This window comes from Ctenopharyngodon idella, chromosome 6 (assembly GCF_019924925.1).
Source record: "Ctenopharyngodon idella isolate HZGC_01 chromosome 6, HZGC01, whole genome shotgun sequence".
NCBI lineage: Eukaryota > Metazoa > Chordata > Actinopteri > Cypriniformes > Xenocyprididae > Ctenopharyngodon > Ctenopharyngodon idella.
The window spans coordinates 10,043,790-10,067,202 of NC_067225.1; the positions used below are offsets into that span (position 1 = coordinate 10,043,790).

At 36.3% G+C, this 23,413-nt stretch overlaps 2 protein-coding genes across 2 annotated transcripts; one reads left to right on the forward strand and one right to left on the reverse strand.

The window, feature by feature from the left end:
• The first annotated feature begins 1,714 nt into the window (after positions 1 to 1,714).
• rprmb (reprimo, TP53 dependent G2 arrest mediator candidate b) lies at positions 1,715 to 2,959 on the forward strand. The gene has a single exon (XM_051897492.1). It carries the CDS (start codon positions 1,981 to 1,983, stop codon positions 2,296 to 2,298), a length of 318 nt encoding a protein of 105 aa, XP_051753452.1. The 5' UTR covers positions 1,715 to 1,980; the 3' UTR covers positions 2,299 to 2,959.
• A 3,761-nt stretch (positions 2,960 to 6,720) lies between these two features.
• Positions 6,721 to 22,354, reverse strand: arl6ip6 (ADP-ribosylation factor-like 6 interacting protein 6). Its single transcript, XM_051897490.1, has 4 exons — positions 21,830 to 22,354; positions 21,681 to 21,734; positions 21,454 to 21,586; positions 6,721 to 9,845 (listed from the first exon to the last, which is right to left on the reverse strand). The coding sequence occupies exons 1-4, from the start codon at positions 22,113 to 22,115 to the stop codon at positions 9,752 to 9,754; spliced, it is 567 nt and encodes a 188-aa protein (XP_051753450.1). The 5' UTR covers positions 22,116 to 22,354; the 3' UTR covers positions 6,721 to 9,751.
• Positions 22,355 to 23,413: the final 1,059 nt, after the last annotated feature.

Below are 23,413 nucleotides of genomic sequence, written 5' to 3' on the forward strand. Positions count from 1 at the left end.
CAAGTTATAAAGTCAGAATTGCGAGTTATAGTCAGAATTGTGTGACAAAGACGCAATTGCGTGTTATAAAGACAGAATTGTGTGATATAAATTCAATTGCAAGTTATAAAGTCAGAATTGTGATATAAAGTCGCAATTGCGTGTTTTAAAGTCAGATCTGCGATATAAAGTCGCAATTGCGAGTTATAAAGTCAGAATTGCGTTATAAAGTCAGAATTGCGAGATATAAAGTCAGAATTGTGAGTTTTGAAGTCACAATCGCGAGATATAAAGTCAGAATTGCGAGTTATAAATTCAGAATTGTGTGACAAAATCGCAATTGCGTGTTTTAAAGTCAGAATTGCGATATAATGTCGCAATTGCAAGTTATAAAGTCAGAATTGCGATATAAAGTCAGAATTGCGAGTTATAGTCAGAATTGTGTGACAAAGACGCAATTGCGTGTTATAAAGACAGAATTGTGTGATATAAATTCAATTGCAAGTTATAAAGTCAGAATTGTGATATAAAGTCGCAATTGCGTGTTTTAAAGTCAGATCTGCGATATAAAGTCGCAATTGCAAGTTTTAAAGTCAGAATTGCGTGATATAAAGTCGCAATTGCGAGTTTTAAAGTCAGAATAGCATTATAAAGTCAGAATTGCAATATAAAGTCACAATCGCGAGATATAAAGTCAGAATTGCGAGTTATAAATTCAGAATTGTGTGACAAAGTCGCAATTGCGTGTTTTAAAGTCAGAATTGCGATATAAAGTCGCAATTGCGTGTTTTAAAGTCAGATGTGTGATATAAAGTCGCAATTGCGAGTTATAAAGTCAGAATTGCGTGATATAAAGTCGCAATTGCGTTATAAAGTCAGAATCGCGAGATATAAAGTCAGAATTGTGAGTTATAGTCAGAATTGTGTGACAAAGTCGCAACTGCGTGTTATAAAGTCAGAATTGTGTGATATAAACTCAATTGCAAGTTATAAAGTCAGAATTGCGATATAAAGTCGCAATTGTGTTTTAAAGTCAGAATTGTGATATAAAGTCGCAATTGCGAGTTATAAAGTCAGAATTTGATATAAAGTCGCAATTGTGAGTTATAAAATCAGAAATGCGAGATATAAACTCACTTGCGAGAAAAAAATTGCGAGATAAAAAGTCGCAATTTCCTTTTTTATTTTTTATTCAGTGGCAGAAACAAGCTTCCATAAATATTCTTTTGGGTACTACATGTATATCTTACTTATTAGTAACTATTCCAATAGTTATAGTATCTATTCCAGCTTTAATAGTACTATTATAATATGTATAAGATGGTATTACAAAACTTCTATCCCAATTTTTTTTTTTACTAGTAACATTTCTTATCTCACTAGTATACTAATTACTTTTTTACTTATTAAATGGCAACATTTGCATTTTGTTACCAGCAATAGAATAGTTACTTGTCACTTCTGACCAAATGACTAGTAGCAAAGAAATAACTAACGTTAATATGTGATTAATAATTACAAGTGATTGACTGAATACACTCTCCTCACTATTGGAATAAATATATTTTCTAATGAACAGAAGTGACTAAAAAATAAGTAGCCTAGTACTAACACACAGAAAGATACTATTTAGTTCAAAGAAACAAATGTTATGTGATTTAACTGTGGTTGGTAACAGTTAACTTTGTGTTTTAACCAGTTCATACCTGCCTCAGTATCGTTTTCAGATTGTGTCAAAGGGGGCGCAATACGAGCGAAAGCCCTGTAAGCGCCGCTGAACACTGAACTCCAGTCGCAGGGGATGATCGTGTGAGTTCTCAGGAGTCAGACCCTGTCAGACCCTAATTACCTCCACAACAGGTCCGAGAACAACCATCCTCTCTACTGCATGTCGGCCCATAACTTCTGTCAAGATCTCGTTTGCTCTTGTGACTTTAAAGAACTGAAGGAAACTTCAGCACCTGCTCCTCTCTTCCAGAGGACCCCGGAGAGTAGTTCACAATGAATTCAACAGTTTTCAACGACACGGACAGTGCTTTGTTTTCCAACAGAAGCATCGAGAGCTTTCTTTCGTGTTGTAATCTGTCCTCAGTGGTGACGGACAGCGGGTTTGTGTCCGCGGCGCTGGACGAGCGCAGCGTGTTCATCATGCGCGCGGTGCAGATCGCGGTCATGTGCGTGCTCGCGCTCACCGTCGTCTTCGGCATCTTCTTTTTAGGCTGTAACTTGCTTATTAAGTCCGAGGGAATGATCAACTTTCTGGTCACGGACAGAAGACCGTCAAAGGATGTCGAAGCTGTCATCGTTGGATCGTACTAGTGCGTAAAAGTTTCATGGTTTGATGGGACGCAAGAAACGAAGAGAGGTTCTGCCCTGAAGGTAGAAGAAACGGGCACATTGAAGTCATGATTCACTGTTTCCACTGGGAAAAGTGCAGTTTATGAGGAAAGTAAAGGTGAAAGTGTGCCGTGAGACCCTGATGGAAATGAATATAAAATATAAAAGTGGAGAATATCTCTCTAACATGGACCCACTTTAATGTTCATAATGCTTGTAGAACAAACTGCTGATTTATGTGGGTAACCAATGCATGCATTTTGAGTAATGCATTTAAAGTTGGATAATTTTGTACTGTTTGTGTAACAAAAGCACTTCTTAAAGCTGGATATTGATGTGTATTTTGTGCTACATTCAATTACAGATGTATTTCTTCTAACTACAGTATGTTTTACTGTTAAATTACATTAGGAAAGTTTTATATATTGTCCAGCAAAGCTGTGGTTTGCACTTATTTTAATTATAATTTGCATGTTTATGAGGGAATTATGGGTGAATTCTGTATTATGTTGAATTAAAAAAGAACCTTTATTACAGTGACATAAATTTGAAACTGATAAATGTGTAATGGATGTGTCACTGTGAACTCAAAAGTGTTTTTACTATTCATAATTATATAAAACACAAGGACAAAATAACTGAATCATTATTACATTGTTGTGTTTTTTTGCAGATAACACTACATATGAGTGTGTGTGTGTCATTATCAGATGGAAAGGAGAATATGGACTTATATTTCCTAGCCTTTGGCTAATAATCTTGCAAAAAACAACAAAATCAGATCAAGAGCAGTTCATCCCACCATATGGAATAATATACAATCTCTATAAATGCTTCCAATTTCTCTCTTCCTTTTTTACACCATAGGGTTCTTTAAAAGTTTTCCTTATCCTAAAATTCCTGGTTTGTTTCCAGGTTTTCCAGATTTTTAATCCCAGATACAGTGCGTAATGTGCTCCATACCTCAGTAAACTTAACAAGCCCCCACTGTTCTTTCAATGTTTCCTGAACATGAGAAAAAGCCCTGACCTATCTTATAGCAACAGCACAACTACATAATTCACTTAAAATAAACTAAGATGACATTGTTTAGTTAGACGGCACACATCTGTACAGATCACCCTTACCTTAACCTTGTATATCCAGAGCCGTGTTTGTGTACTTTAGGCATATTTTCACTCACCTACACACATCAGTGCGTCAAACAGCTGAGCAAATGATAAACAGCAGGATGTTAAATGTGTCATGAATGGGGCCAGCACTCAGTTTTTGAGTTTTTACAGATCTCACATGTCACATCAACTCCGTTCTGAAGTGTCCGGTGCTCTTGAGATGACAAACTCTTCTTGTCTGTGTTTGCAGGGTTGCCAGGTATGCAACAAAACTACAACGGCCAATCAAAAATAGCCCTAAAATAGTCAAGTAATTTGGGGAAGGGGAACCCAAGGCAACAATGTAAAAATAGGCCAGTTCTACATGAATTGAGCTACACTGTGTTAGTGACTTTAGTTTCAAAAGTGTCTGTTGCTACAAAAAACTTGAACAGAATAGTTGTATATTCAATGTCAGTGTTAGGCCTATTTTAGTTTTTATTTTAGTTTTATTAACAGTTGGAATTCAATTTTTTATATTTTTAAGTTTTCATGTTAATTTTAGTTTTTTTTTTAGTTTTATTAACATTTTGAATTAGATATTTTATAAATTTGTAGTTTTCATGTTAATTTTTTTTTTTTTAGTAACATTTTGAATTGGATTTTATTTTTTATATTTTTAGTTTTCATGTTAATTTTACTTTTTTTAGTTTTTATTTTAGTTTTAATAACATTTTGAATTGGATTTTATTTTTCATGTTAATTTTAGTTGAACTTTTAGTAATTTTGTTATGTGTTTTTGTCATTTTATTACTTTTTAATATTGCTATTTAGGTTTAATTTTATTTATTTATTTTATTTCCAGTTAATAATTTTAGTGCTTCAGCTTAAACTAATTTCAGTTTAATGCCAAGACAACATTTCTAATTTAAGTTTTTCTTAACAAATATATATATATATATATATTATTTTAGCTTCATTTAAAATAACAGAAATGTTTATTAAATAGTTTTAGTTAATGATAATAACCCTGTTCATTGTTTTTAAAATCTTCTAAATATTAGGGGTGAATGTTCAGTAATAAATAATTGTTTTTTTAGACTAACAATCAATAGACAGAAATATTAAATGGAGGCTAAAGTTACTGTTCTGATTGTAAAATTTGTTTCACGGAGCTCTTCGTGTGGAATCAGACCAAGGCTAACATCAGATATTTTTATCTCATTCTAGCCAGTATCCAAGCAACACACATTATCTCTGTTTTCATTCAGCTTGTCCAACTCCATATCCAACACAAAGCCAAAACGAGGCAGATTCTCGGCTATTGTTGATCGAAGAAATGTGCGCTCTCTCTCTTTGTTTGGTTTGGTTTTGTGATGGTGGAGTTCATGATGCAAAGACTGAGATGATTGCATTAAAGAAGTCAGGTCTAATGCCATCACCAGATCAGTGGGTAAAGAAAGACAGATGGAAAGCACTAAGCGAGGGGGAAAAGGCCAAACACTGAGCTGGCCCATTAACTGCCTTGATGGATTTGCAGACTAAAACTTGCAAGAGCATCTGCTGGTTTAATTTGTTCCATGGATTTGTCACCTTATACAAAGCAAGCCAAACTGACTGATATTAAAATGTTCGGCTCATGCGGTGTTGTCGACATGACACAATACTACCAGCAAAAGAGTACATTTTTCAGCCAAAAGTCTTTTTTTTTATTCACTTATCTTCTTTTCCTGTCCTTTTTATAAGTAGAAAATACTATTACTATTTTTTTAAAAGCTGTTATTGAGGGGTCATTAAATAAAAGCAGTGTTATTTCAGTTTTATTATAGTTTTAATTATAAAAGCTATTAGTTTTTAGTTTTCATGCATTTTAAGTAATTTCGTTATGTGCTTTTGTCATTTTTTTTAGTTTTTATTTTTAAATATAGCAATTTAGGTTAAAAGTTATTTTTATTTCAGTTTTAGTTTTTATTTCGGTTAATAATTTTAGAACTTCAACTTATTCAGTTTACTAATATTATTAACTATTATTATTAACTAATACCAAAGACTATTTAATAACACAAGACGCGTCACTAGTATTGTTTTGAATGGGAGAAAGCGCAGCGCGCAATATGGCGGAATAAGTCCCGCCTTCTAAATAAGAGCCAATCGCCGATTGGTAAAGTCATCGCGTCACTGCAGCGGCCGTTAGAAGCTCCGGTTCCTATAGAAACAATCAGACGCGCTTGATCCAACCTGAAAAATACAGAGTTTTTTTGTCATGATTCGAGCGTTTAGAAACAACATTTATGAGACAGTTGTTGTCAGATTTCACTGGTGATTTCAAATATGAAATTTAATCGAAAGCTTGACAAACAGCTTTAGAGAATTTGATGTTTCCCCATTCAGAGAGACAGGAGCTGCACTTGAATGCCTGAGAGGTGTTTCAAAGATGGCCGCCGAGTGACATGACTTGTCTTAAAGTGACTACTAATACTAATATTTCTAATGTTTCTTTAGTTTGTTTTTCAACTAATATTTATATTTTATTTTACCTTTATTTCAATAAGTTTGTTGACGATTATATTTTTATTTCAGTTAATAGTTTTATTCAGTTTAATATTATCAACTATAATTATTAACTAATACTAATATTTCTTTAGTTTAAGTTTTTCAACTAATATTTATATTTTATTTTATTTCAATGAGTTTTAGTTAACGATAATAACCCTGAAGTGTTCAAACATTTGTCAACACAGTCTTGCAGGCTAACTCATCATTCTACATAAGCATATCAATAATAATCATCAATCACCGATATGGTTGTGATGGCATGCTATACCATGAGTTTAAGCCCAGGGCTGGAACTTCATTACCTTTTTGAACTGCAGCACTGTTATTAGTTTGTATTGTGTATTTGCAGATGTTTTTTCTTCTTTCTTTTGTCCTCGTACAAGTATCAGACAGATTAGGAGTCAATTTTGTTAGACACACAGTGAGCCGTGGGTGTAATTTTTTATTCTGTAGAATGATTACATGTCTCGCTGCCCTTTCGTGAAAACTAGCCTTGAGGGTGACAAGTGAAAAGGCATCATAGCGAACGCTTTCATATCGACTGCCACTCACATTCACGTCTGCACTCTGAACCGCTGCGCCCTAAGGCCTTAACTGAGATCTTTATAAACGCTCACCCACAAACTGCAAAACAGACGTTTCTATTAGTTTTTATGTCTTTGTGAATTGCAGCACATTATGATTTTATTTGGAGGCTTTTTCCCCCATTTAGGCAAGCACACATAGTGCTAGTGTGAAAAAAGAAAAACAAAGCAGAAAAAAAGAACCATTTTTTATTTAAACTGCAAATTTATTGCTTTTTGCATAAATAAATTCTTACAATATTCATTCTGCTAGCGTTATTTGACACAATATCCCACTTCTTGGGTAAGCAATGAATATTCCAGTGTTGTTTTTACATCCCTGATTATTTAAATGGCAGGAAAACAAGTAAGCAAATCAGTCAACGTCCAAGTCAGGTGGTTTCAGGATGGGATATTGTCTGTGACAGCTGCGCTGCACGACTGAAGGTGAGTGGGATGGTTTACTTTAGACAGACCTTCACCTCAACAGAATCAGCATTAAAAGAGACACTTTATCACTAAGTCAAGCAAGAATGGGTTTTGTAAGGCTAAACAACAAAAACATGGAGAGTGTGCTCACGCACGCATACAATCATCTTTCTTTTACCTTAAAATACCTGACTAATGTAGGTGCAACAGGTTCTGAGATGGATAAACTACTTCTGGAAATGCTAAAAATCTCAACAAACAAGAATTAAAGGGTTAGTTCACCCAAAAATGAAAAAATTGTCATTATTACTCACCCTCATGTCTTTCCAAAACCTTAAGACTTTCATTAATCTTTGATACACAAATGAAGATATTTTAAATGAAATGTAAAAGATATCGGTCTCTCCATTGACAGTCCATGATGCAACTACCACTTTGTCACTTCAAAAAGTTCATAAAGAGATCAAAAAACGAATCCATATGAATCCAAAGTCCAAATTTTCTGAAGAGACTCAATCACTTTATATAATGAAAGTTGTGTGGACTGTCTGTGGAGGGACAGAAATCTCTCAGATTTCATTAAAATATCTTCATTTGTGTTTCAAAGATAAACGAAAGTCTTAACGATAAAGATATAGTTCTAAAAATCGTTCTAAATATAAAAGAATAGCACTGTCCACACCACAGCTATAACGATAACGATATAGAGAAACAATATCATTGGGATCACTTTCAGAACGATCACTTTTTCCAGCTGTTGAACAATAAAACACTGACAGTCAATCAGAATCCGTTCTAATTTAAGTGCTTCGCGCATTTAAAATGGCAGACGTCATTGCGGAGAAGTTAATCACCAAGGTTCAGAAAAAGCCACCAATGTTTGACAAGCCAAACCCCCTTTTCAAGGATACTTTAAAGAAAATGCTAGCCATTTTCTTTAAACAGTGTAACATAAAATGACCTCAGGTATCCAGCGCTAGTTTCGACAACATTGTCTATCTTCCTTTGAAGTTGCGGTGAAAAAGACTAGGTGTTGTTTTTATTCCACTATATTGACTTCGTCAGCTCAATTGACTGTTAGATTAGATCGATTACACTAGCTATTCACTCGAAACAGCATGCTGAGGACATCTGCTGGTTAAAGCAGTGTAAATGCAACAAGAACAGAAAAAACATGTTGTTCACACTTTGAAACCGCAGCGCGTGAGCTTAGAATAAACAGACCGTTATCAAATATAGTTAACGTCATAATATCGTTCTTGGTGTGAACGGGCCTTTATGGGTTTAGAACGACATGAGTGTGAGTAAATGAAAATAGAATTTTAATTTTTGGGTGAACTAACCCTTTAATGTCTATTTAAATGTGATAAAATGAAGATGGAAATGTCTTGTAAAGGAAAACAAATTATAGGAGCCACATACACTCACAGAGGCGGCAATACATTAATACTCCATATATAAACGAGACAGACCAGTTCATAGCTGAAATGAGTCGCTACAGGGCCTGCTAATCTAATGAAGAAGAAAAAAGTAATCATAGCCTGGCAGAGTCCGCATCAAATAATTAAAGTCATAAATTAAATCCACACTTGTACACTCTCTGACCTTCTCCCAGGCTCTCAACAAAGCTTTAACACGGTCACTCTCCATCAACCACAAAACAGCTATTGTATTAATGATTTCCCCCATTAAAACGCTCAATAGAGCAGCAACTTCCAGCTTTAATAAAGCATAACTGCAAAGGGACTCTAGTCTTTGCTAAGAGGAGGTCCTACAAGGCACATCCAATTTATTTAGAAAGTCTTAAATGGCATTTACTGTATGTGTTGTCCCACTGAATGAATGACATCAAAAGGGCAAAAAGCAGATTTAATGCACTGCTATTGTAATGGTAAAAAGCTGCTGCAACACGATTCTGTAATAAAAGCCTTTTATCAGACAAAATAACTGGGAAACAAAGAGACCCTGACATCCCTAATGTTATTTTACTGAAATGTAGTCCATTAAGAAAAAGTCATTGTGCGTTTATTGAATTTATCAAATTAGCATATGAAAATATGAGAAATCCTCTAAAAAAAAACAAAAAAAAAAACATTGGACTTTACCAAGTGTGCCGCACACATCCTGAAAAGTGAAGCCAAAACATTTTGATCACCCCCTGGTGGCTGGCTGCAGTATAGGTCATAAACCCCACCCTCTCTATGTAATCGAATAGGACATAAGAGAACCAACAAAAACATGTTTTCCGAAGATGGTTTCTGTCATTTTAGGTAGTTCTTATCATGCAGATGTATGTTCAAGTTTTGTTTTTCCAATCAGTTTGGTTTTAGTTAGTTATTTGATGCTATAAAAATGGGATGTGACGTCATGATTGACAGCTGTGCTTGCGAATCTGTGATTGAGTCTGCTGAAGTGTGAGCGGGACCTTGATACCGCAGCTCCACCTCAGGATCCCTTTAGGCTCCGAATGATGTAATCGGCACAAGATATCAACGGGACATTTTGGCTTCATTTTTCTACAGTGGAAGGAAGTGGAGACACGTTGTCCATCTTTTTTTAGTCTATGTACTTACTGTTTTATTCAGTGTCTTAACAACTGAGAAATTTAAATGTAATAAAGTTTTAGACTAGTATTCAATTTTTTGTTTTTGTTCATTTTTTTTCAATTTTTATCTGTAGTAATATTAGTAACATTATTTGACCGTTCCTCCTGCCATTAAACTTGGAATTGCCTCCTGATAATTGCGAGTTAAATGACAGTCGAGGTCTCCGCAGATGGCCGGTAGTTGAGGAGCATCAGTTGAGATACCACATAAAAGTGAGAGCAGCCACTATTCCATTGAGTATTGCCATACTGTAGCCCATGTGGAAAGAGTGTCCGGTCATTCTTCTGCAAAAACAAAACACAAAACATCCAAATGGCATTAGTCCACAGCGTGACTACAACAAAAATCATAATTGTTGATTATTGTCCTTCGGTACTGAAATTTTAAAAATGTGACGATACCAGCATTTCTCCCTAGCATTTTGAGCGGATTCTTAAAGGGTTAGTTCACTCAAAAATGAAAATTCAGTCATTAATTACTCACCCTCATGTCGTTCCACACCCGTAAGACCTTCGTTCATCTTCGGAACACAAATTAAGATATTTTTGATAAAATCCGATGGCTCAGTGAGGCCTGCATTGACAGCAAGATAATTAACACTTTCAGATGCCCAGAAAGGTACTAAAGACGTATTTAAAACAGTTCATGTGACTACAGTGGTTCAACCTCAATGATATGAAGCGACGAGAATACTTTTTGTGCACCAAAAAAAGCTAAATAACGATTTTATTCAACAATATCTAGTGATGGGCGATTTCAAAACACTGCTTCATGAAGCTTCGAAGCTTTATGAATCTTTTGTTTTTGAATCAGTGGTTCGGAGCGCGTATCAACCTGCCAAAGTCATGTAAACCACTGAAATTTCGAAACGTTTCGAAACACTTACGAAGTAACGAAGCCTCGTTTACTGAAATCACGTGACATTTGATACACGCTACGAACCAATGATTCAAAACAAAAGATTCATAAAGCTTCGTAAAATGAATAAAATCGTTATTTAGTTTTTTTGGCGCACAAAAAGTTTTCTCGTTGCTTCATAACATTAAGGTTGAACCACTGTAGTCACATGAACTGTTTTAAATATGTCTTCAGTAGCTTTCTGGACATCTGAAAGTGTTAATTATCTTGCTGTCAATGGAGGTCTCACTGAGCCATCGGATTTTATCAAAAATATCTTAATTTGTGCTCTGAAGATGAACGAAGGTCTTACAGGTGTGGAACGACATGAGGGTGAGTAATTAATGACAGAATTTTTTAATTTTTGGGTGAACTAACCCTTTAAACACCTCTGATTGGCCATTGTGTTCACGCGCTCAACAGATATGTCTGTGAATGGCTACAATGATCAACACTTCAAAAACATGTTGTAAATGGACATCTTTGATGCTCTTCACTGAGCGCTTAATGTTAATGGTTTGTTGCGAATCCAAAATAACCTCTTGCATTCTTGTAACGATTCACATATATTTTGAGAAAAATACTCAGCTGTTGCAAATAAGCAAGTGTCTTTAACTACTATGTATCAGCATTTAAAAATACCTGCATGTAATTACAGCTGTAATTAAATCTATAAGTCTTGAACTTTCCCCCACCCTAAACCTAACCATACCACCAAACCAGTCCCTAACCTTACCTGTATCCACCTCAATAGCAGCAATAGTGTTTTGCAATACAACTTGAACACAGTAAGTACATTGTACCTAATTATTGTTTCTTAATGTAAGTAAAACACAAAAGTAGAAATCTCTGACGCAACAGAAGTAGACCTAAATCAACAACTTCTAATCGTAAGAGCTGTAATCATAATCTAAATTATTTATCTGATTAATTGTTTAGCTACATGATGTACTACCTACTCTCTAGAGGAGTGTGTCTCTAATGCAGGAAGTTTAAAAGCACACGGAACAAACAAACCTGAGGACCACGTATGGAGTATGGACAAGGGTATTGATCATAACAGCTGGCCATTACTCTAGTAAGTGCAGAGGCCCATAAAAATCCCATTATGAGGCATTCAGATGTCCCATGTTAACCACTCCCGTGAGTTCTCTTTAATGGCTGATTTGAACATGTTTTAGAGTAGCAGGTCCAGAAGTGCAAATCTGCATCAAACTGGTCAATGACATGACGTTCATTTTTTTGTTACTGTTCAAGAATACAATAAAACTGCAATTCAAAAATGCAATTAGATATTTTTTGGGGTGGGGTTGGAGGGCAACTGTCCTGATATCATAATAATCATAAAGTTAATATGGAATTATTATTATTATTATCACTAGTAATAGTTGTAGTAGTATTAGTATTACCCATGCAGACTCTTGTGTCAAGCTCAATAAGTCTTTTATGACGAGGCAAGGTTAATTCAGGCTGTAAAAATACATGTCCACAACAATGTAATAATTTTTATGATTAAATTCATGATATTTGTTTAAAAAAACTCCTTGAATGTATTTTAAAAAGGAAGGAATGTTACTTTCTACTTGGTCACACCACATGACATTTTTATTCCATTAAACTGAAAGTTTTCTTGAAAATGACAAAAGTTTTTTCCAAAATATGACACCAACATGAATAGAAAGTGTACATATCTGAGAACTTGGCACATGTAGCTAGTAGACCAGGCCACCTTCTTCCATTGCTCCGTGGTCCAGTTGATGCTCACGTGCCCACTGTTGGCACTTTCGGCAGTGGACAGGGGTCAGCATGGGCACCCTGACTGGTTCATACGCAACAAACTGTGATGCACTGTGTATTCTGACACCTTTCTATCAGAACCAGCATTAACTTCTTGAGCAATTTGAGCTACAGTAGCTCGTCTGTTGGATCGGACCACACGGGCCAGCCTTCGCTCCCCACGTGCATCAATGAGCCTCGGCCGCCCATGACCCTGTCGCCGGTTCACCACCGTTCCTTCCTTGGAGCACTTTTGATCACTGCAGACCGGGAACACCCCACAAGAGCTGCAGTTTTGGAGATGCTCTGACCCAGTCGTCTAGCCATCACAATTTGGTCCTTGTCAAACTCGCTCAAATTCTTACGCTTTCCCATTTTTCCTGCTTCTGACACATCAACTTTTGAGGACAAAATGTTCACTTGCTGCCTAATATATCCACCCACTAACAGGTGCCGTGATGAAGAGATAATCAGTGTTATTCACTTCACCTGTCAGTGCTCATAATGTTATGCCTGATCGGTGTGTATATACACCCATGTATGTGGGTTTTCACTCCTTGGTTATTTCTAAATCACATCCGCTGGACTAAATGACCATGACATGTTGATTTTCATCACAACAGATAAGTCTCAACCAGGCATATCACATGCTCAGACAGGGCTGTATCAGCTTGTGCCTGTTAAATCTAGTCAGGAAACATTAAGGTTCATCTATCCTAAAAACACAACAGACTTAATGACACACTTTAGACAGACAGCAGCCTTGACATGGAACATTAGGGAGCCAGACATTTCCCAACATATCAATGGGAAAAACAGTTTAGGACAGACAATAATTAAGGCCATCCATTCAGATAATTTACGGATGTGAGATCTAATCACGACTAAAAATCCAAAGCACCGAAAGAGACTAAACTAATTTCTATTAGCCAGTTAATTCACCAAATCAATTGTTGTGGCGTGAACTCCCTGAACCTCGCCTACAACGGAAGCAGATAATGTAAAGCTTATCTGCTGAAGACAGAGCCACAAACAACTGACTGTGACCATATGCACCCAATGATTGAAAGGTTGCGTTTCTATGGAAACAAAGTGATGAGAGCATTATACTAATATGTGTGTGCATATCTGGAAACAACGGAGGAAAGCTTCTGCTATCATCCAAGTCATTTGAGGATAATGCAAGAGGCTAATTGCTAGAGCAGTGCTGCGACACACAGTGAAAACAGACATGGAGAATGCCAATGGGACAGGTTGTGTGTCTACCACTGCTGTTTTGTGGTGGTGAACTGGAGCTATGCAAGCGTGAAGGAACAAGCAGACCCAGTCACAGTTCTGTGGGGGTCAGTCAATACCACCCCATCCGGCTGCTAGCTGGTCGATAGCCTGTTTGCGTTCTGAGCCGGCTGTGTAAGTTGGGTTTAGGACAGACATCGTGAGAGCACCGCTGCGTGATTAGATAACCAACTCACTCGGCGATGGAGTGACCCTGGGTTTTATCGCCAAGCCTCCAGACACAATCAATAACGTTCCTCCCAAACAGCCAATCAGAAACTGGCTTATAGATTCATAAATTGGAGCACAGCCTTAAACTCAAGTGCAAACTCAAAGTTAGCAGAGGAGACACGTTTCAGCTGGCTTCAAATGGGGATCCCTGTCTTTTCATCATCTCAAATGAATGAGAAGCTCAGGGGTGCCATCCAGCATGAATTAATTATAGTTGAAAAACAACTTCAAAGAGCTGTGCTACAAACTTTGTTCCATAATATGATAGGTTGCATCATTTTAAGTTAAGTTTTTGGTCACTATTCAATATTCAATATATGATGTTATCATTTGAGTGTCCTCTGAAGACTTTCAAAGCTTAGGTCTTCTAATGACTGGATCATTAAATCCAAATTGAGGTGATTTCGAAGTATATTAAATGTGCAAACAGCAACAGTTTGTCACGGCATTCCCACTGTACACATGTGCCTCCTCCTCGTACCTTGTGTACACAAAGCTCCCGGTAATAAATGTCAGAAGTACTAAGGTCACTGGAAATAAAACCGAATTCACAGTCTGATGGGTTAACGGCAATTCCTCAAACCCTCTAAACACTTCCTTATTTATTCATGGGTAAACCACTGAGGAAGTATGACTAATGCTCTATATCTTCCTACACCTACGCTCATTATTTTACCTCAGTGTCATTTGGTTTACTAATCATAGAGATAAAAGAGTTTCTGGGGTTTCACCAGATCCAGTGTGCACCCAGCCACATTTGCTAAGATTACAGATGACGCCAACAATGGATGGACTTAAAAGACTGACATTATATTGTTCTTACATTGCAATCACTACGATTACATAATATATTTATTGCCTTAATAATGCATTGAATGATAACATAATTTTGGCTGTCTAACTGAAAACATGACTTATACTATCATAAAAACACTACATAAGTTTTGCCGCTAGAGGACGGTTATTCAAAACAACAACAAAGGTGTAGATTGATGATGCCATGAGTGAGTGTGGAATCATGGGAGTTGTAATCTTCACCTCCACAGCCGATGGAAAGCGATCTGATGGGATTTGGTGTTCTTGGATGAGCTAATGTATTAAAGTTTTATTAACAGTACTGTGGTGTGAAGCATTTTTTACGTTGCTGTTTTCATAATGCTTATATGCTGCAGTCATCCGCTGCTGCTCCTATTGTTTGTTTATTTTATGATTAAAGTTGTGTTCAATGTCTGCCACCTTCTTTCCTGAACTTGAACTTTGTTACAATTACATTTGATCCCTTAAATTCACATTATTTTATTTCATTCTAATGAAATGGCCGACTTGTGTTGCTAAATGGCATGCAATTAATTTTAAAATATATTCTATGGTGGAAAAAATGCTTTTTTAGTACAAAAAAGCTATTTTTTATTGATCAAAAATCAACACAAACAATACACTTACAATACAAATTTCAACTGCTAGGGGGAGATATGAACCATATTATAAGAATACTTTAAAGAGTGTACATGCTTTTTGTTTCTTCGAAGGCAAATAAAGCTTTCTCTGATTATGCTATTTTAGTCACTTGACAAAATAGCGTTGCCTCTGAGGCACGGTACAAATATGTTACTCGTGGTAAACCAAGAATACAAGAAATTCAAACAATAAGACTAACTGTGTTGAGATATACAATAATAAGTTTTCTGTCGATAAAGGTATCCAAACAGTTGCTAACCCTGTCTAAAAAAACACATAATATATTCAAACGTCTTTGGCGTTTCAATGGTTTCTATGAAAGTAAACCCGGAAATCGAGGGCGATGCAACTATGACATCGTTAACAGGTGGTTAACTGGTTAAATTTGCTGATTTCTCTGGATTTAAACATTGTTGGAAACATTTAGGATGATATAAGTACACAAGTCACCAAAATATATAACATTTTTTGATATTTTAATAAAAAAAAAAAAAAAAAACATATTGTGCCTTTTAAGGGGTGGTCACATTACTAAAACTTTGGCGAAGGTCCACTGTATATTGTCAATGGTGTAGCAATGTATGAATCACAGCATTGTGTTGTTAAACTTGGCGAATTCATGTGATCAACTTGAACCAATTATGCGGAAATATATTTCCGAGTTTTCCGATCACGGAAACCTATTGAATTGACTGTTTCGGCCACGAAAATGAGCCTGGTTCCTTTCCAGGCTTTTCTCCAACACCTCACCACTAATGGAGTTTTTTTTCTTGACCCTGTCGCCTGTGACTGCTCTCTGGGGCTTAAAGACATTAAAAGAAATTTTGTAATTTAATGCAAGATTCCCTGTTCATTAGGGCCAAATTACATTGTATCACTGAAATGTGCATCTTCTGTTTCTTTGAAAAAAAAGAAAAAAAGAAGATAGATCTGTTAACTCTAAAAAGGTCTAAAATATCTAGAGAGTGCTGTCCATTCTCATTCATCTCAAATGCAGCTGCTTGACTGGTGTATGCAACCTTGGCAGTACACAAACTGCATGATGTTATTTCTTTTCTCAAGCACACTCAGTTCCAGAGCCATAATTGCCTTGTAACTAATTACTCTAGAGAAACAGGAAAATAACATCCTATCTAGGCATGCATCAAAATTAAAAGCTGATCATTATTTTCATGTTAAGGGAAGATAACTAATAAATGGTCTAAATTAAAATTCTATACTGTTTTCTCTAAATAATAATAAAAAAAATGCTAATGCATTTCGAAGTGGATATTCAAACAAGATGTAGATGTATTGAGAAAAATTCAGATTTGATGTGTCCATACTGGGAACAAAAAGTTCCATAAACCTTGATGGAGTGAGAAAGCTCGCTTTGGTGCTCTGATATGTAGGTCTTGCTGAGTTGGTTGTGGGATTCTTTCTGTGGTTAACATTTCCTGTTAACAGCTCAGATAGAAGTAACAAAAGGGGACACAGTCACGAAAGTCTGCCTTACCATTACTAGGAAACTGAATTAATCTACTGTACAAAACAGAGGATTGGAGTTGGGTTAGTTCACCCAAAATTGAAAATTCTGTCATTATTTACTCACCCTCATTTTGTTCCAAATCTATTAGACTTTCATTTATCTTTGAAACACAAATGAAGATATTTTTAATGAAACCTGAGAGGTTTCAGTCCCTCCACTGAGAACTTTGATGCTTTTGAAAACTCCAAAACTTTGATGCTTCAAAAAGTTAAAAGAGTTTGTAAAAGAAATTCATATAGATTGAATGGTTTAATCCAAGTCTTCTGTAGAGACACTTAGGAAGCTAACTGTACTTGCTTGACAAGCAAGAACAAATCTCATTGGTTCTTGCAGAGGCTCAAACGTGCTTGGTTGACATGGGAGAAAAAAACTCATTGGTTCTCGCGTGACTAACAACTGCGGTTGAGCTTTGTTTACCATTTGTTGTGCTCTATGTCTGGGTGTGGTGAATGTTCACTCTGAAGAGCCCTTGAAGTGGGGACTTTGGAGGGAGCAGGGTGTCATAATGAAGCCGCTTGGAAGGGGAGCGATGAAAGACCACGTAACTTCCTCATTAGCTTCACATGGAATGTTAGCACGACAAAAGGAATTCTTCATAATGCTGTTAATATGACATTTACAAATAAATTTACATTTACAATGAAGTTTTTAAAATATGCTTTATATGTGTGTGTGTGTGTGTGTTTGTTCTTAAGCATTAAACATAAAGCATTAAACACATTTCTTGCCTATAAAACTTTTTTTTAAAACTTAATATGAAATGCATGACGAAGATGTGTGTAATGTATCGCAACAAAACAAAACTAGAATTATTCTGTTTATACATTAACTCCAACTCTCCCGTCATATCTAGATTTAAGATGAATCGTGAGGATTCGCCACCCTGGGTCACATGACCATAAACAATTAAATTACTTCCTTGAAGTGTCCATCACCAAAGTCCCTTTAAGACAAGTCATTTCACTCGGTGGCCATCTTTGAAACGCCTCTTGGGCATGCAAGTGCAGCTCTTATCTCTTTGAATGGGGAAACATCAAATTCTCCAAAGCTGTTCACAAAGTATTTGATTAAATTTCATATTTGAAATCACCAATTAAATTAACTGTCTCATAAATTTTGTTTCTAAACACTCGAATCATGACAAAAAACAAAATTTTTCAGGCTGGATCAAGCTAATGCGCAGTCCCAAGTGAGCATCTCTATAGGATGCGCGTCTGACTGTTTCTACAGGAACCGGAGCTTCTAACGGCAGCTGCAGTGATGCGACAACTTTACCAAACGCCGATTGGCTCATATTTAGAAGGCGGAACTTATTACGCCATATTGTGTGTCGCACTTTCTCCCATTCATAATAATACGAGTGCAGCATCTTTCTATATAAAGTCTTTACCATCGCATGATCCCTTCACTAATGGACTTCGTGAAGGGATTCAGTTGTTCACTTTCGTTTGGAAAGCCCCTACAAATGGCGTCCCCTTCCCAGGTGCAAAAACACCATTTGGACTTCATCCTATATGTAAATAAAATCCAAAATTAAATCAGCAATTGTGTCTCTTCAGAAGATTCGGATGAAACTTGATTAATATGATTTTTTTTCTCTCTCTCTTTATGAGCTTTTTGAAGTGTCAAGGTTTTAGTTGTATGGACTTTCAATAGATTTTTGGGTGAAATAACCCTTTAAGAATAATATAAATTTTTGACCGCTTCAGAAAGCCGGCTAAGTAAATGTCAATGACTTCGGAAAGAGCAATACTAAAAAGTTCAGTCAAACTCCCCTCTCCCCTCTCTTCTCCAAGAGCATTAGAAGTTGGGGTAAAGGACATTTAGACATATTTGATGGGGCTTGGAGCCACATGAAATCCCTGCAGACCAATTCTGGGACAGTTTTTGAATGTTCCGCTTGGTGCAAGTATTCAGGTCTGAAGATGAAAAGCAATTACAGGAAAATTGCTTTTCTGTTCTCCTCCGAGTCTGTGCTCTCACCCGGGCGAGTCGAACCAGCACAAAGTGATAGGAACAATTTTCAATTTTACCAGCTGACAAGCTTCTAAGGCACTGACAGCTAAAAACAAAATAGGAAAAATGGGTGAATAACCTCAGACCAGAGGAACAGCCTTGATAACATGTTCTTATAACTCTTCTACTCTACACTACTGAACAGGACCAGCCATGAAAAAACAGCCACTTGTAGAGACAATCAGACATCAGGCTGTGAAATAAATGAATACTGCTCACAGGATCAGTAGGATGACTTTTGCAGGCGCTGCGGCAGTAAATTAACTCACCACCATCATCATGAGTCTAAACTTTTAGCCTAAAATGATCAAATGATCACTTCTTGGAATTTGAGTTTCTCTCGTTGAATGAACTTTTCATTTTTAAAAAGTTTCTTCTGATTTCATTGGTGTGGACCCCCACAACAACTACAGCCTTCTGCTTTTGAACAGTAACATACTTAGCACCATTTACAAAATTTCAGCTTTAATCATTTGGAAAAGGGAAATGTGTTTCCTCGTTTCCACTGTCGGGCCAAAAGCAAGCATGCCAAAAGCAAGCGGGCCTCATCGGGGCTTCCTCTGAGCCAATGGCCAGGGTTTTTTGGCCCGCCGAATAATTTGGTCCAAAGCGGGCCAACTGGGCCTTGAGGAGTGGTTATAAATAGAGGCGGAGTTTACCTGAGTCAGGAGAAGATCAACACCGCTGCTCATTTCCCATGATATTATATCAGGCTACCAACTAACTTCAACATTTAAGACATTTAAAACAAATTTTAGCTCAAAACTCACTTTCAGACACCAGCGAGTGTTTGAAATAACTTCCTTGCAATCCGATGGGGGTTCTGATCACCGTATGAGGCAGAAATACATTTATATGCAATGCTAAAGGCTACTTATACTAACCATTGCGATAATAAACACACATTTGCTTATGGAAAATACCAGAGACTGCTTGAAGAATTTAGACAAATCATATATGATTATAATCGTGTATTTATTTGGTTTCATGTTTTATCTGTCTCTTCCCTGTGCCTTTGTTGATACCGGACTATAATGCATCCGCATACATGTCATAAATAACATGCATTTCGGTTAAGTTGTGTAACCCATAACTCGTGTTTTCTTCTTGTGAGCTCCCTCTGTTGCTCTGACTGAAAGGATAATTGTATAGTGAGACAGGAGAGATCGCTCAAACCTCCTCAGAACGCATCATTTCTTGGAAAATTAATAGAAATGCTTACTCTTTCTAAGGAAATGTGACGTCTTAATGGAGATGTTTTGTGCTTTCCTATGATTGAAAATTAATGGAAGCAGGTGCAACTGAATAGGTACATGTTCTCTTTTTATGTGAAATGGTAAATCAGTCAGCATGATTGATGTGCACTCCTGACACAAATGAATAAATGACTGTCACTGTAACACTTTATATTGTAAAACATTGGTCAAATATCAATGCTGGAGTCTTAAGTGTTTAAGTAAAGACCAAACGTTCACTTCCATCGTGCTCGTTTTGCGATCTAGCTAGTCTTCAGTCAGCTGGTGAAATGGTGGGGTTTGGTTAAGGGCGGGTTTTAGTGTAGCGCTGCAGGGTTACAGTGGAAACGCAACTTGATTTTGGCCTCGGTGCTTGAGGTCCGAGGCTACTGGCCCCGCCCGGCATGTTGTTAGCCCTGGCTCGCATTGGCCCGACAGTGGAAAAGTGGCTAATAACTAACCAGACATTGTTTTTGAATAAACCATAAGATCACATAATGATATAGAACAAGTTCAAGTGAGCTTTACAGATAACCAAGCAAATATCTAATGACTGCTATTGGTCCATCAGATGCCATCTATCGTGCCATCAAAAATCAACTACATGGAGGTGTCTTTGACAGGAAATATCAGAAAACATCAGATTTGGATATTTCTTAATTTTTAGGTTTGCGGCAGAGCCTTTTTATTTTGGACATCTTATCAATACAGTGGCACAGACTATTAAAGCAAGATCATTGAGCAGTTTCCTGTGGTGTAAAACTATTTTAAACTACTAAATCTTTTTTAGATTTATCATCTAAAACCATTTAAACTACTTGTCTAACAATAATAACATCTAATATTAATTGAAAATAATTAGATTTAAAAATGGAAAAACAAGGAAATTGCACCTACAATGTACCGCATAGTCTTATTTTAATATATGTGACCCTGGACCACAAAATCAGTCACAAGTCACATGGGTATTTTTGTAGCAATAGCCAACAATACATTGTATGGGTCCAAATTATCGATTTTTCTTTTTTTTAATGCCAAAAATCATTAGGATATTATGTAAAGATCATGTTCCATGAAGACATTTTGTAAATTTCCTACTGTAAATATATCAAAATTTTATTTTTGTGAGTGGATATGCATTGCTAAGGACTTCATTTGGACAACTTTAAAGGCGATTTTCTCAATATTTTGATTTTTTTTGCACCCTCAGATTCCAGATTTTCAAATAGTTGTATCTCGACCAAATACTATCCTAACAAACCATACATCAATGGAAAGCTTATTTATTCAGCTTTCAGATGATATGTAATATATAATAATATATCTTGACCATGAAAAAAATGATATGGTCTTCAATCCATATTTTGGGAACTGAAGCATTTATAAAGAAATTTGACACATTGTGTAATATGATTGTGCTTTAGAGAATATGTTTTGGTGATTTAATTGCACAAATAATATGATAAACAGGCTCACTTGAGTCTGGCTGAAGAAAGAGGAGTTGGAGGGAACATTCCTGGCTCAAAGGAGTCAAAGTAGGTTAGGGTCCAGGAGAAACTGCAGCACAAAACTCCAGCCACAGAAGACAGGACCAAAATACTCCAAAAACCTGCAGGAAAAAATGTATATTACCGATGCTTTACAACTTGCAGATAACATCGGTTTGTTAATATGTAGCTACACTATGTGCAATTTGGACCTACCCAGGAGTTTCACTTCTGATCCGTCTTCAGTGGTTATCCTTTCTGCTCTTAAATCTACAGATCAGAGAATTATTAATCAAATTATCCATTTATGCACATGCTGGAACTTCAAGAGAAAGATTCCAAGAAATAGATATGAAAGTGTATACCTTTTAATACGATGTATAAGAATGATATCAGCACAGCGATGAATGAGACGATGACTATGCTGCATAGCACAGAGAATATACGAGCGGGCCACAGGTGTGTGTCTTTCCAGTACCGCTGCCGTACGGGGAGCCGCCCAGGCGTTACCCTGCGGTTCACGCCGCTCTCATACGAAGCTTCATTTGTTTCCCCCAAAGTGTTGCTTATTCCTGTTAATGCAGTATTATCTTCATCTTCAGAATAAATGTCTAAAGACGGGACATCTTTATTTCTGGCAGACCGCACCATGGTTGCCAGGAGAAAAGTTTCTAAAATTGAAATTGTTGGCTCGTGAGTCACATCCTGCGTCTTTTGTTTGCGCGTTTCCGTTTCCTAGACAACACGGAAAACTGGCTAAATAGTTAGCGCGCTACTTAATCCCACTTTTCATATTATTAATTACACTCGATTTGTACTATGCATGTTAAATGCTTTTTATACAGTTCGACGACAAATACAATTGATTTAAAGGGGATTTCGATGAACACAATGCGTATTAATTTGAATATTATCAAATGGTAAAATGTTTCAAAACATCGCGGTTTGTGCTTCCGTATTTGTGAAGCACCGCCTTCACTGTCGTGTTGTCCAATCGTAATTGACAATCCATGCAATACGACCATACGATTGGATGCAATGAACGTCATTCAAGAAAGTTACCCATCACATACGTTGTAAGTTTTTAGCACAGAAAACTATTTTAATTCAGACCGGTGGGTGATAAATATAGGTCTGCGTGACTATGATATTTAAAACATTAAAAGAAAAATTTTGTTAAAATAAGAAAATAAATAAGCAAATAAATAAATAATGCATCTAACGAAATATTTTCCAAATAATGTTGACATATTTATAATATAATTTTTTTTTTTTTTTTTTTTTTTTTTTTACAAATCATGCCTTTACACAAGAAACTAAATGGATGCTTTTAAAATTTTAGGATAGGGGTCCTTTTCATGACGACAATCATATTTTGGGGGTCGGTGGCATCTAAAAGATTGAAGACCCCTGTGCTAAATGACTAATTATTACTTGATTGATTTTTACATTTACATTTTTGAGTAATGTTCAGTGTCTCTAAGCACTTATCTATTATATTCATTTCTTGTTTTTTCGTTCTTTCATGGAACATTTCTTCAGCACTCTTAAAGCTTCTGACAGTGGCAGTTGGGAGGTCTGCCCACTCGTTCTCTGTAGCGTGAGGAGCTGCCAGCTTTGATCTTTCTCCTCTTTACTTCTGCATCATGGACTGGTCCCCAACCTGGTGTGATGTCCATTAGAAGATAGTATCCCACTGTGACCTGGTGGAACTGTTGAACTAAAGTCATTGAAAATGAGATGACTCACCTATTGCATTATTTAATATTATTTATGTACATTAATTTTTAATAGAGAAAGGAAAGCATTGTTTATCACATAGAAAATAAGGCTCTAAGTTGTGTAAGTGTCGATGTATTTTGAAGCATTTCACTATTGGCTACATTCTTAAAAATAAAGGTTTTAGTTCCACTAAAAAGAACCTTTAACATCTAGAAACTTTCCATTCC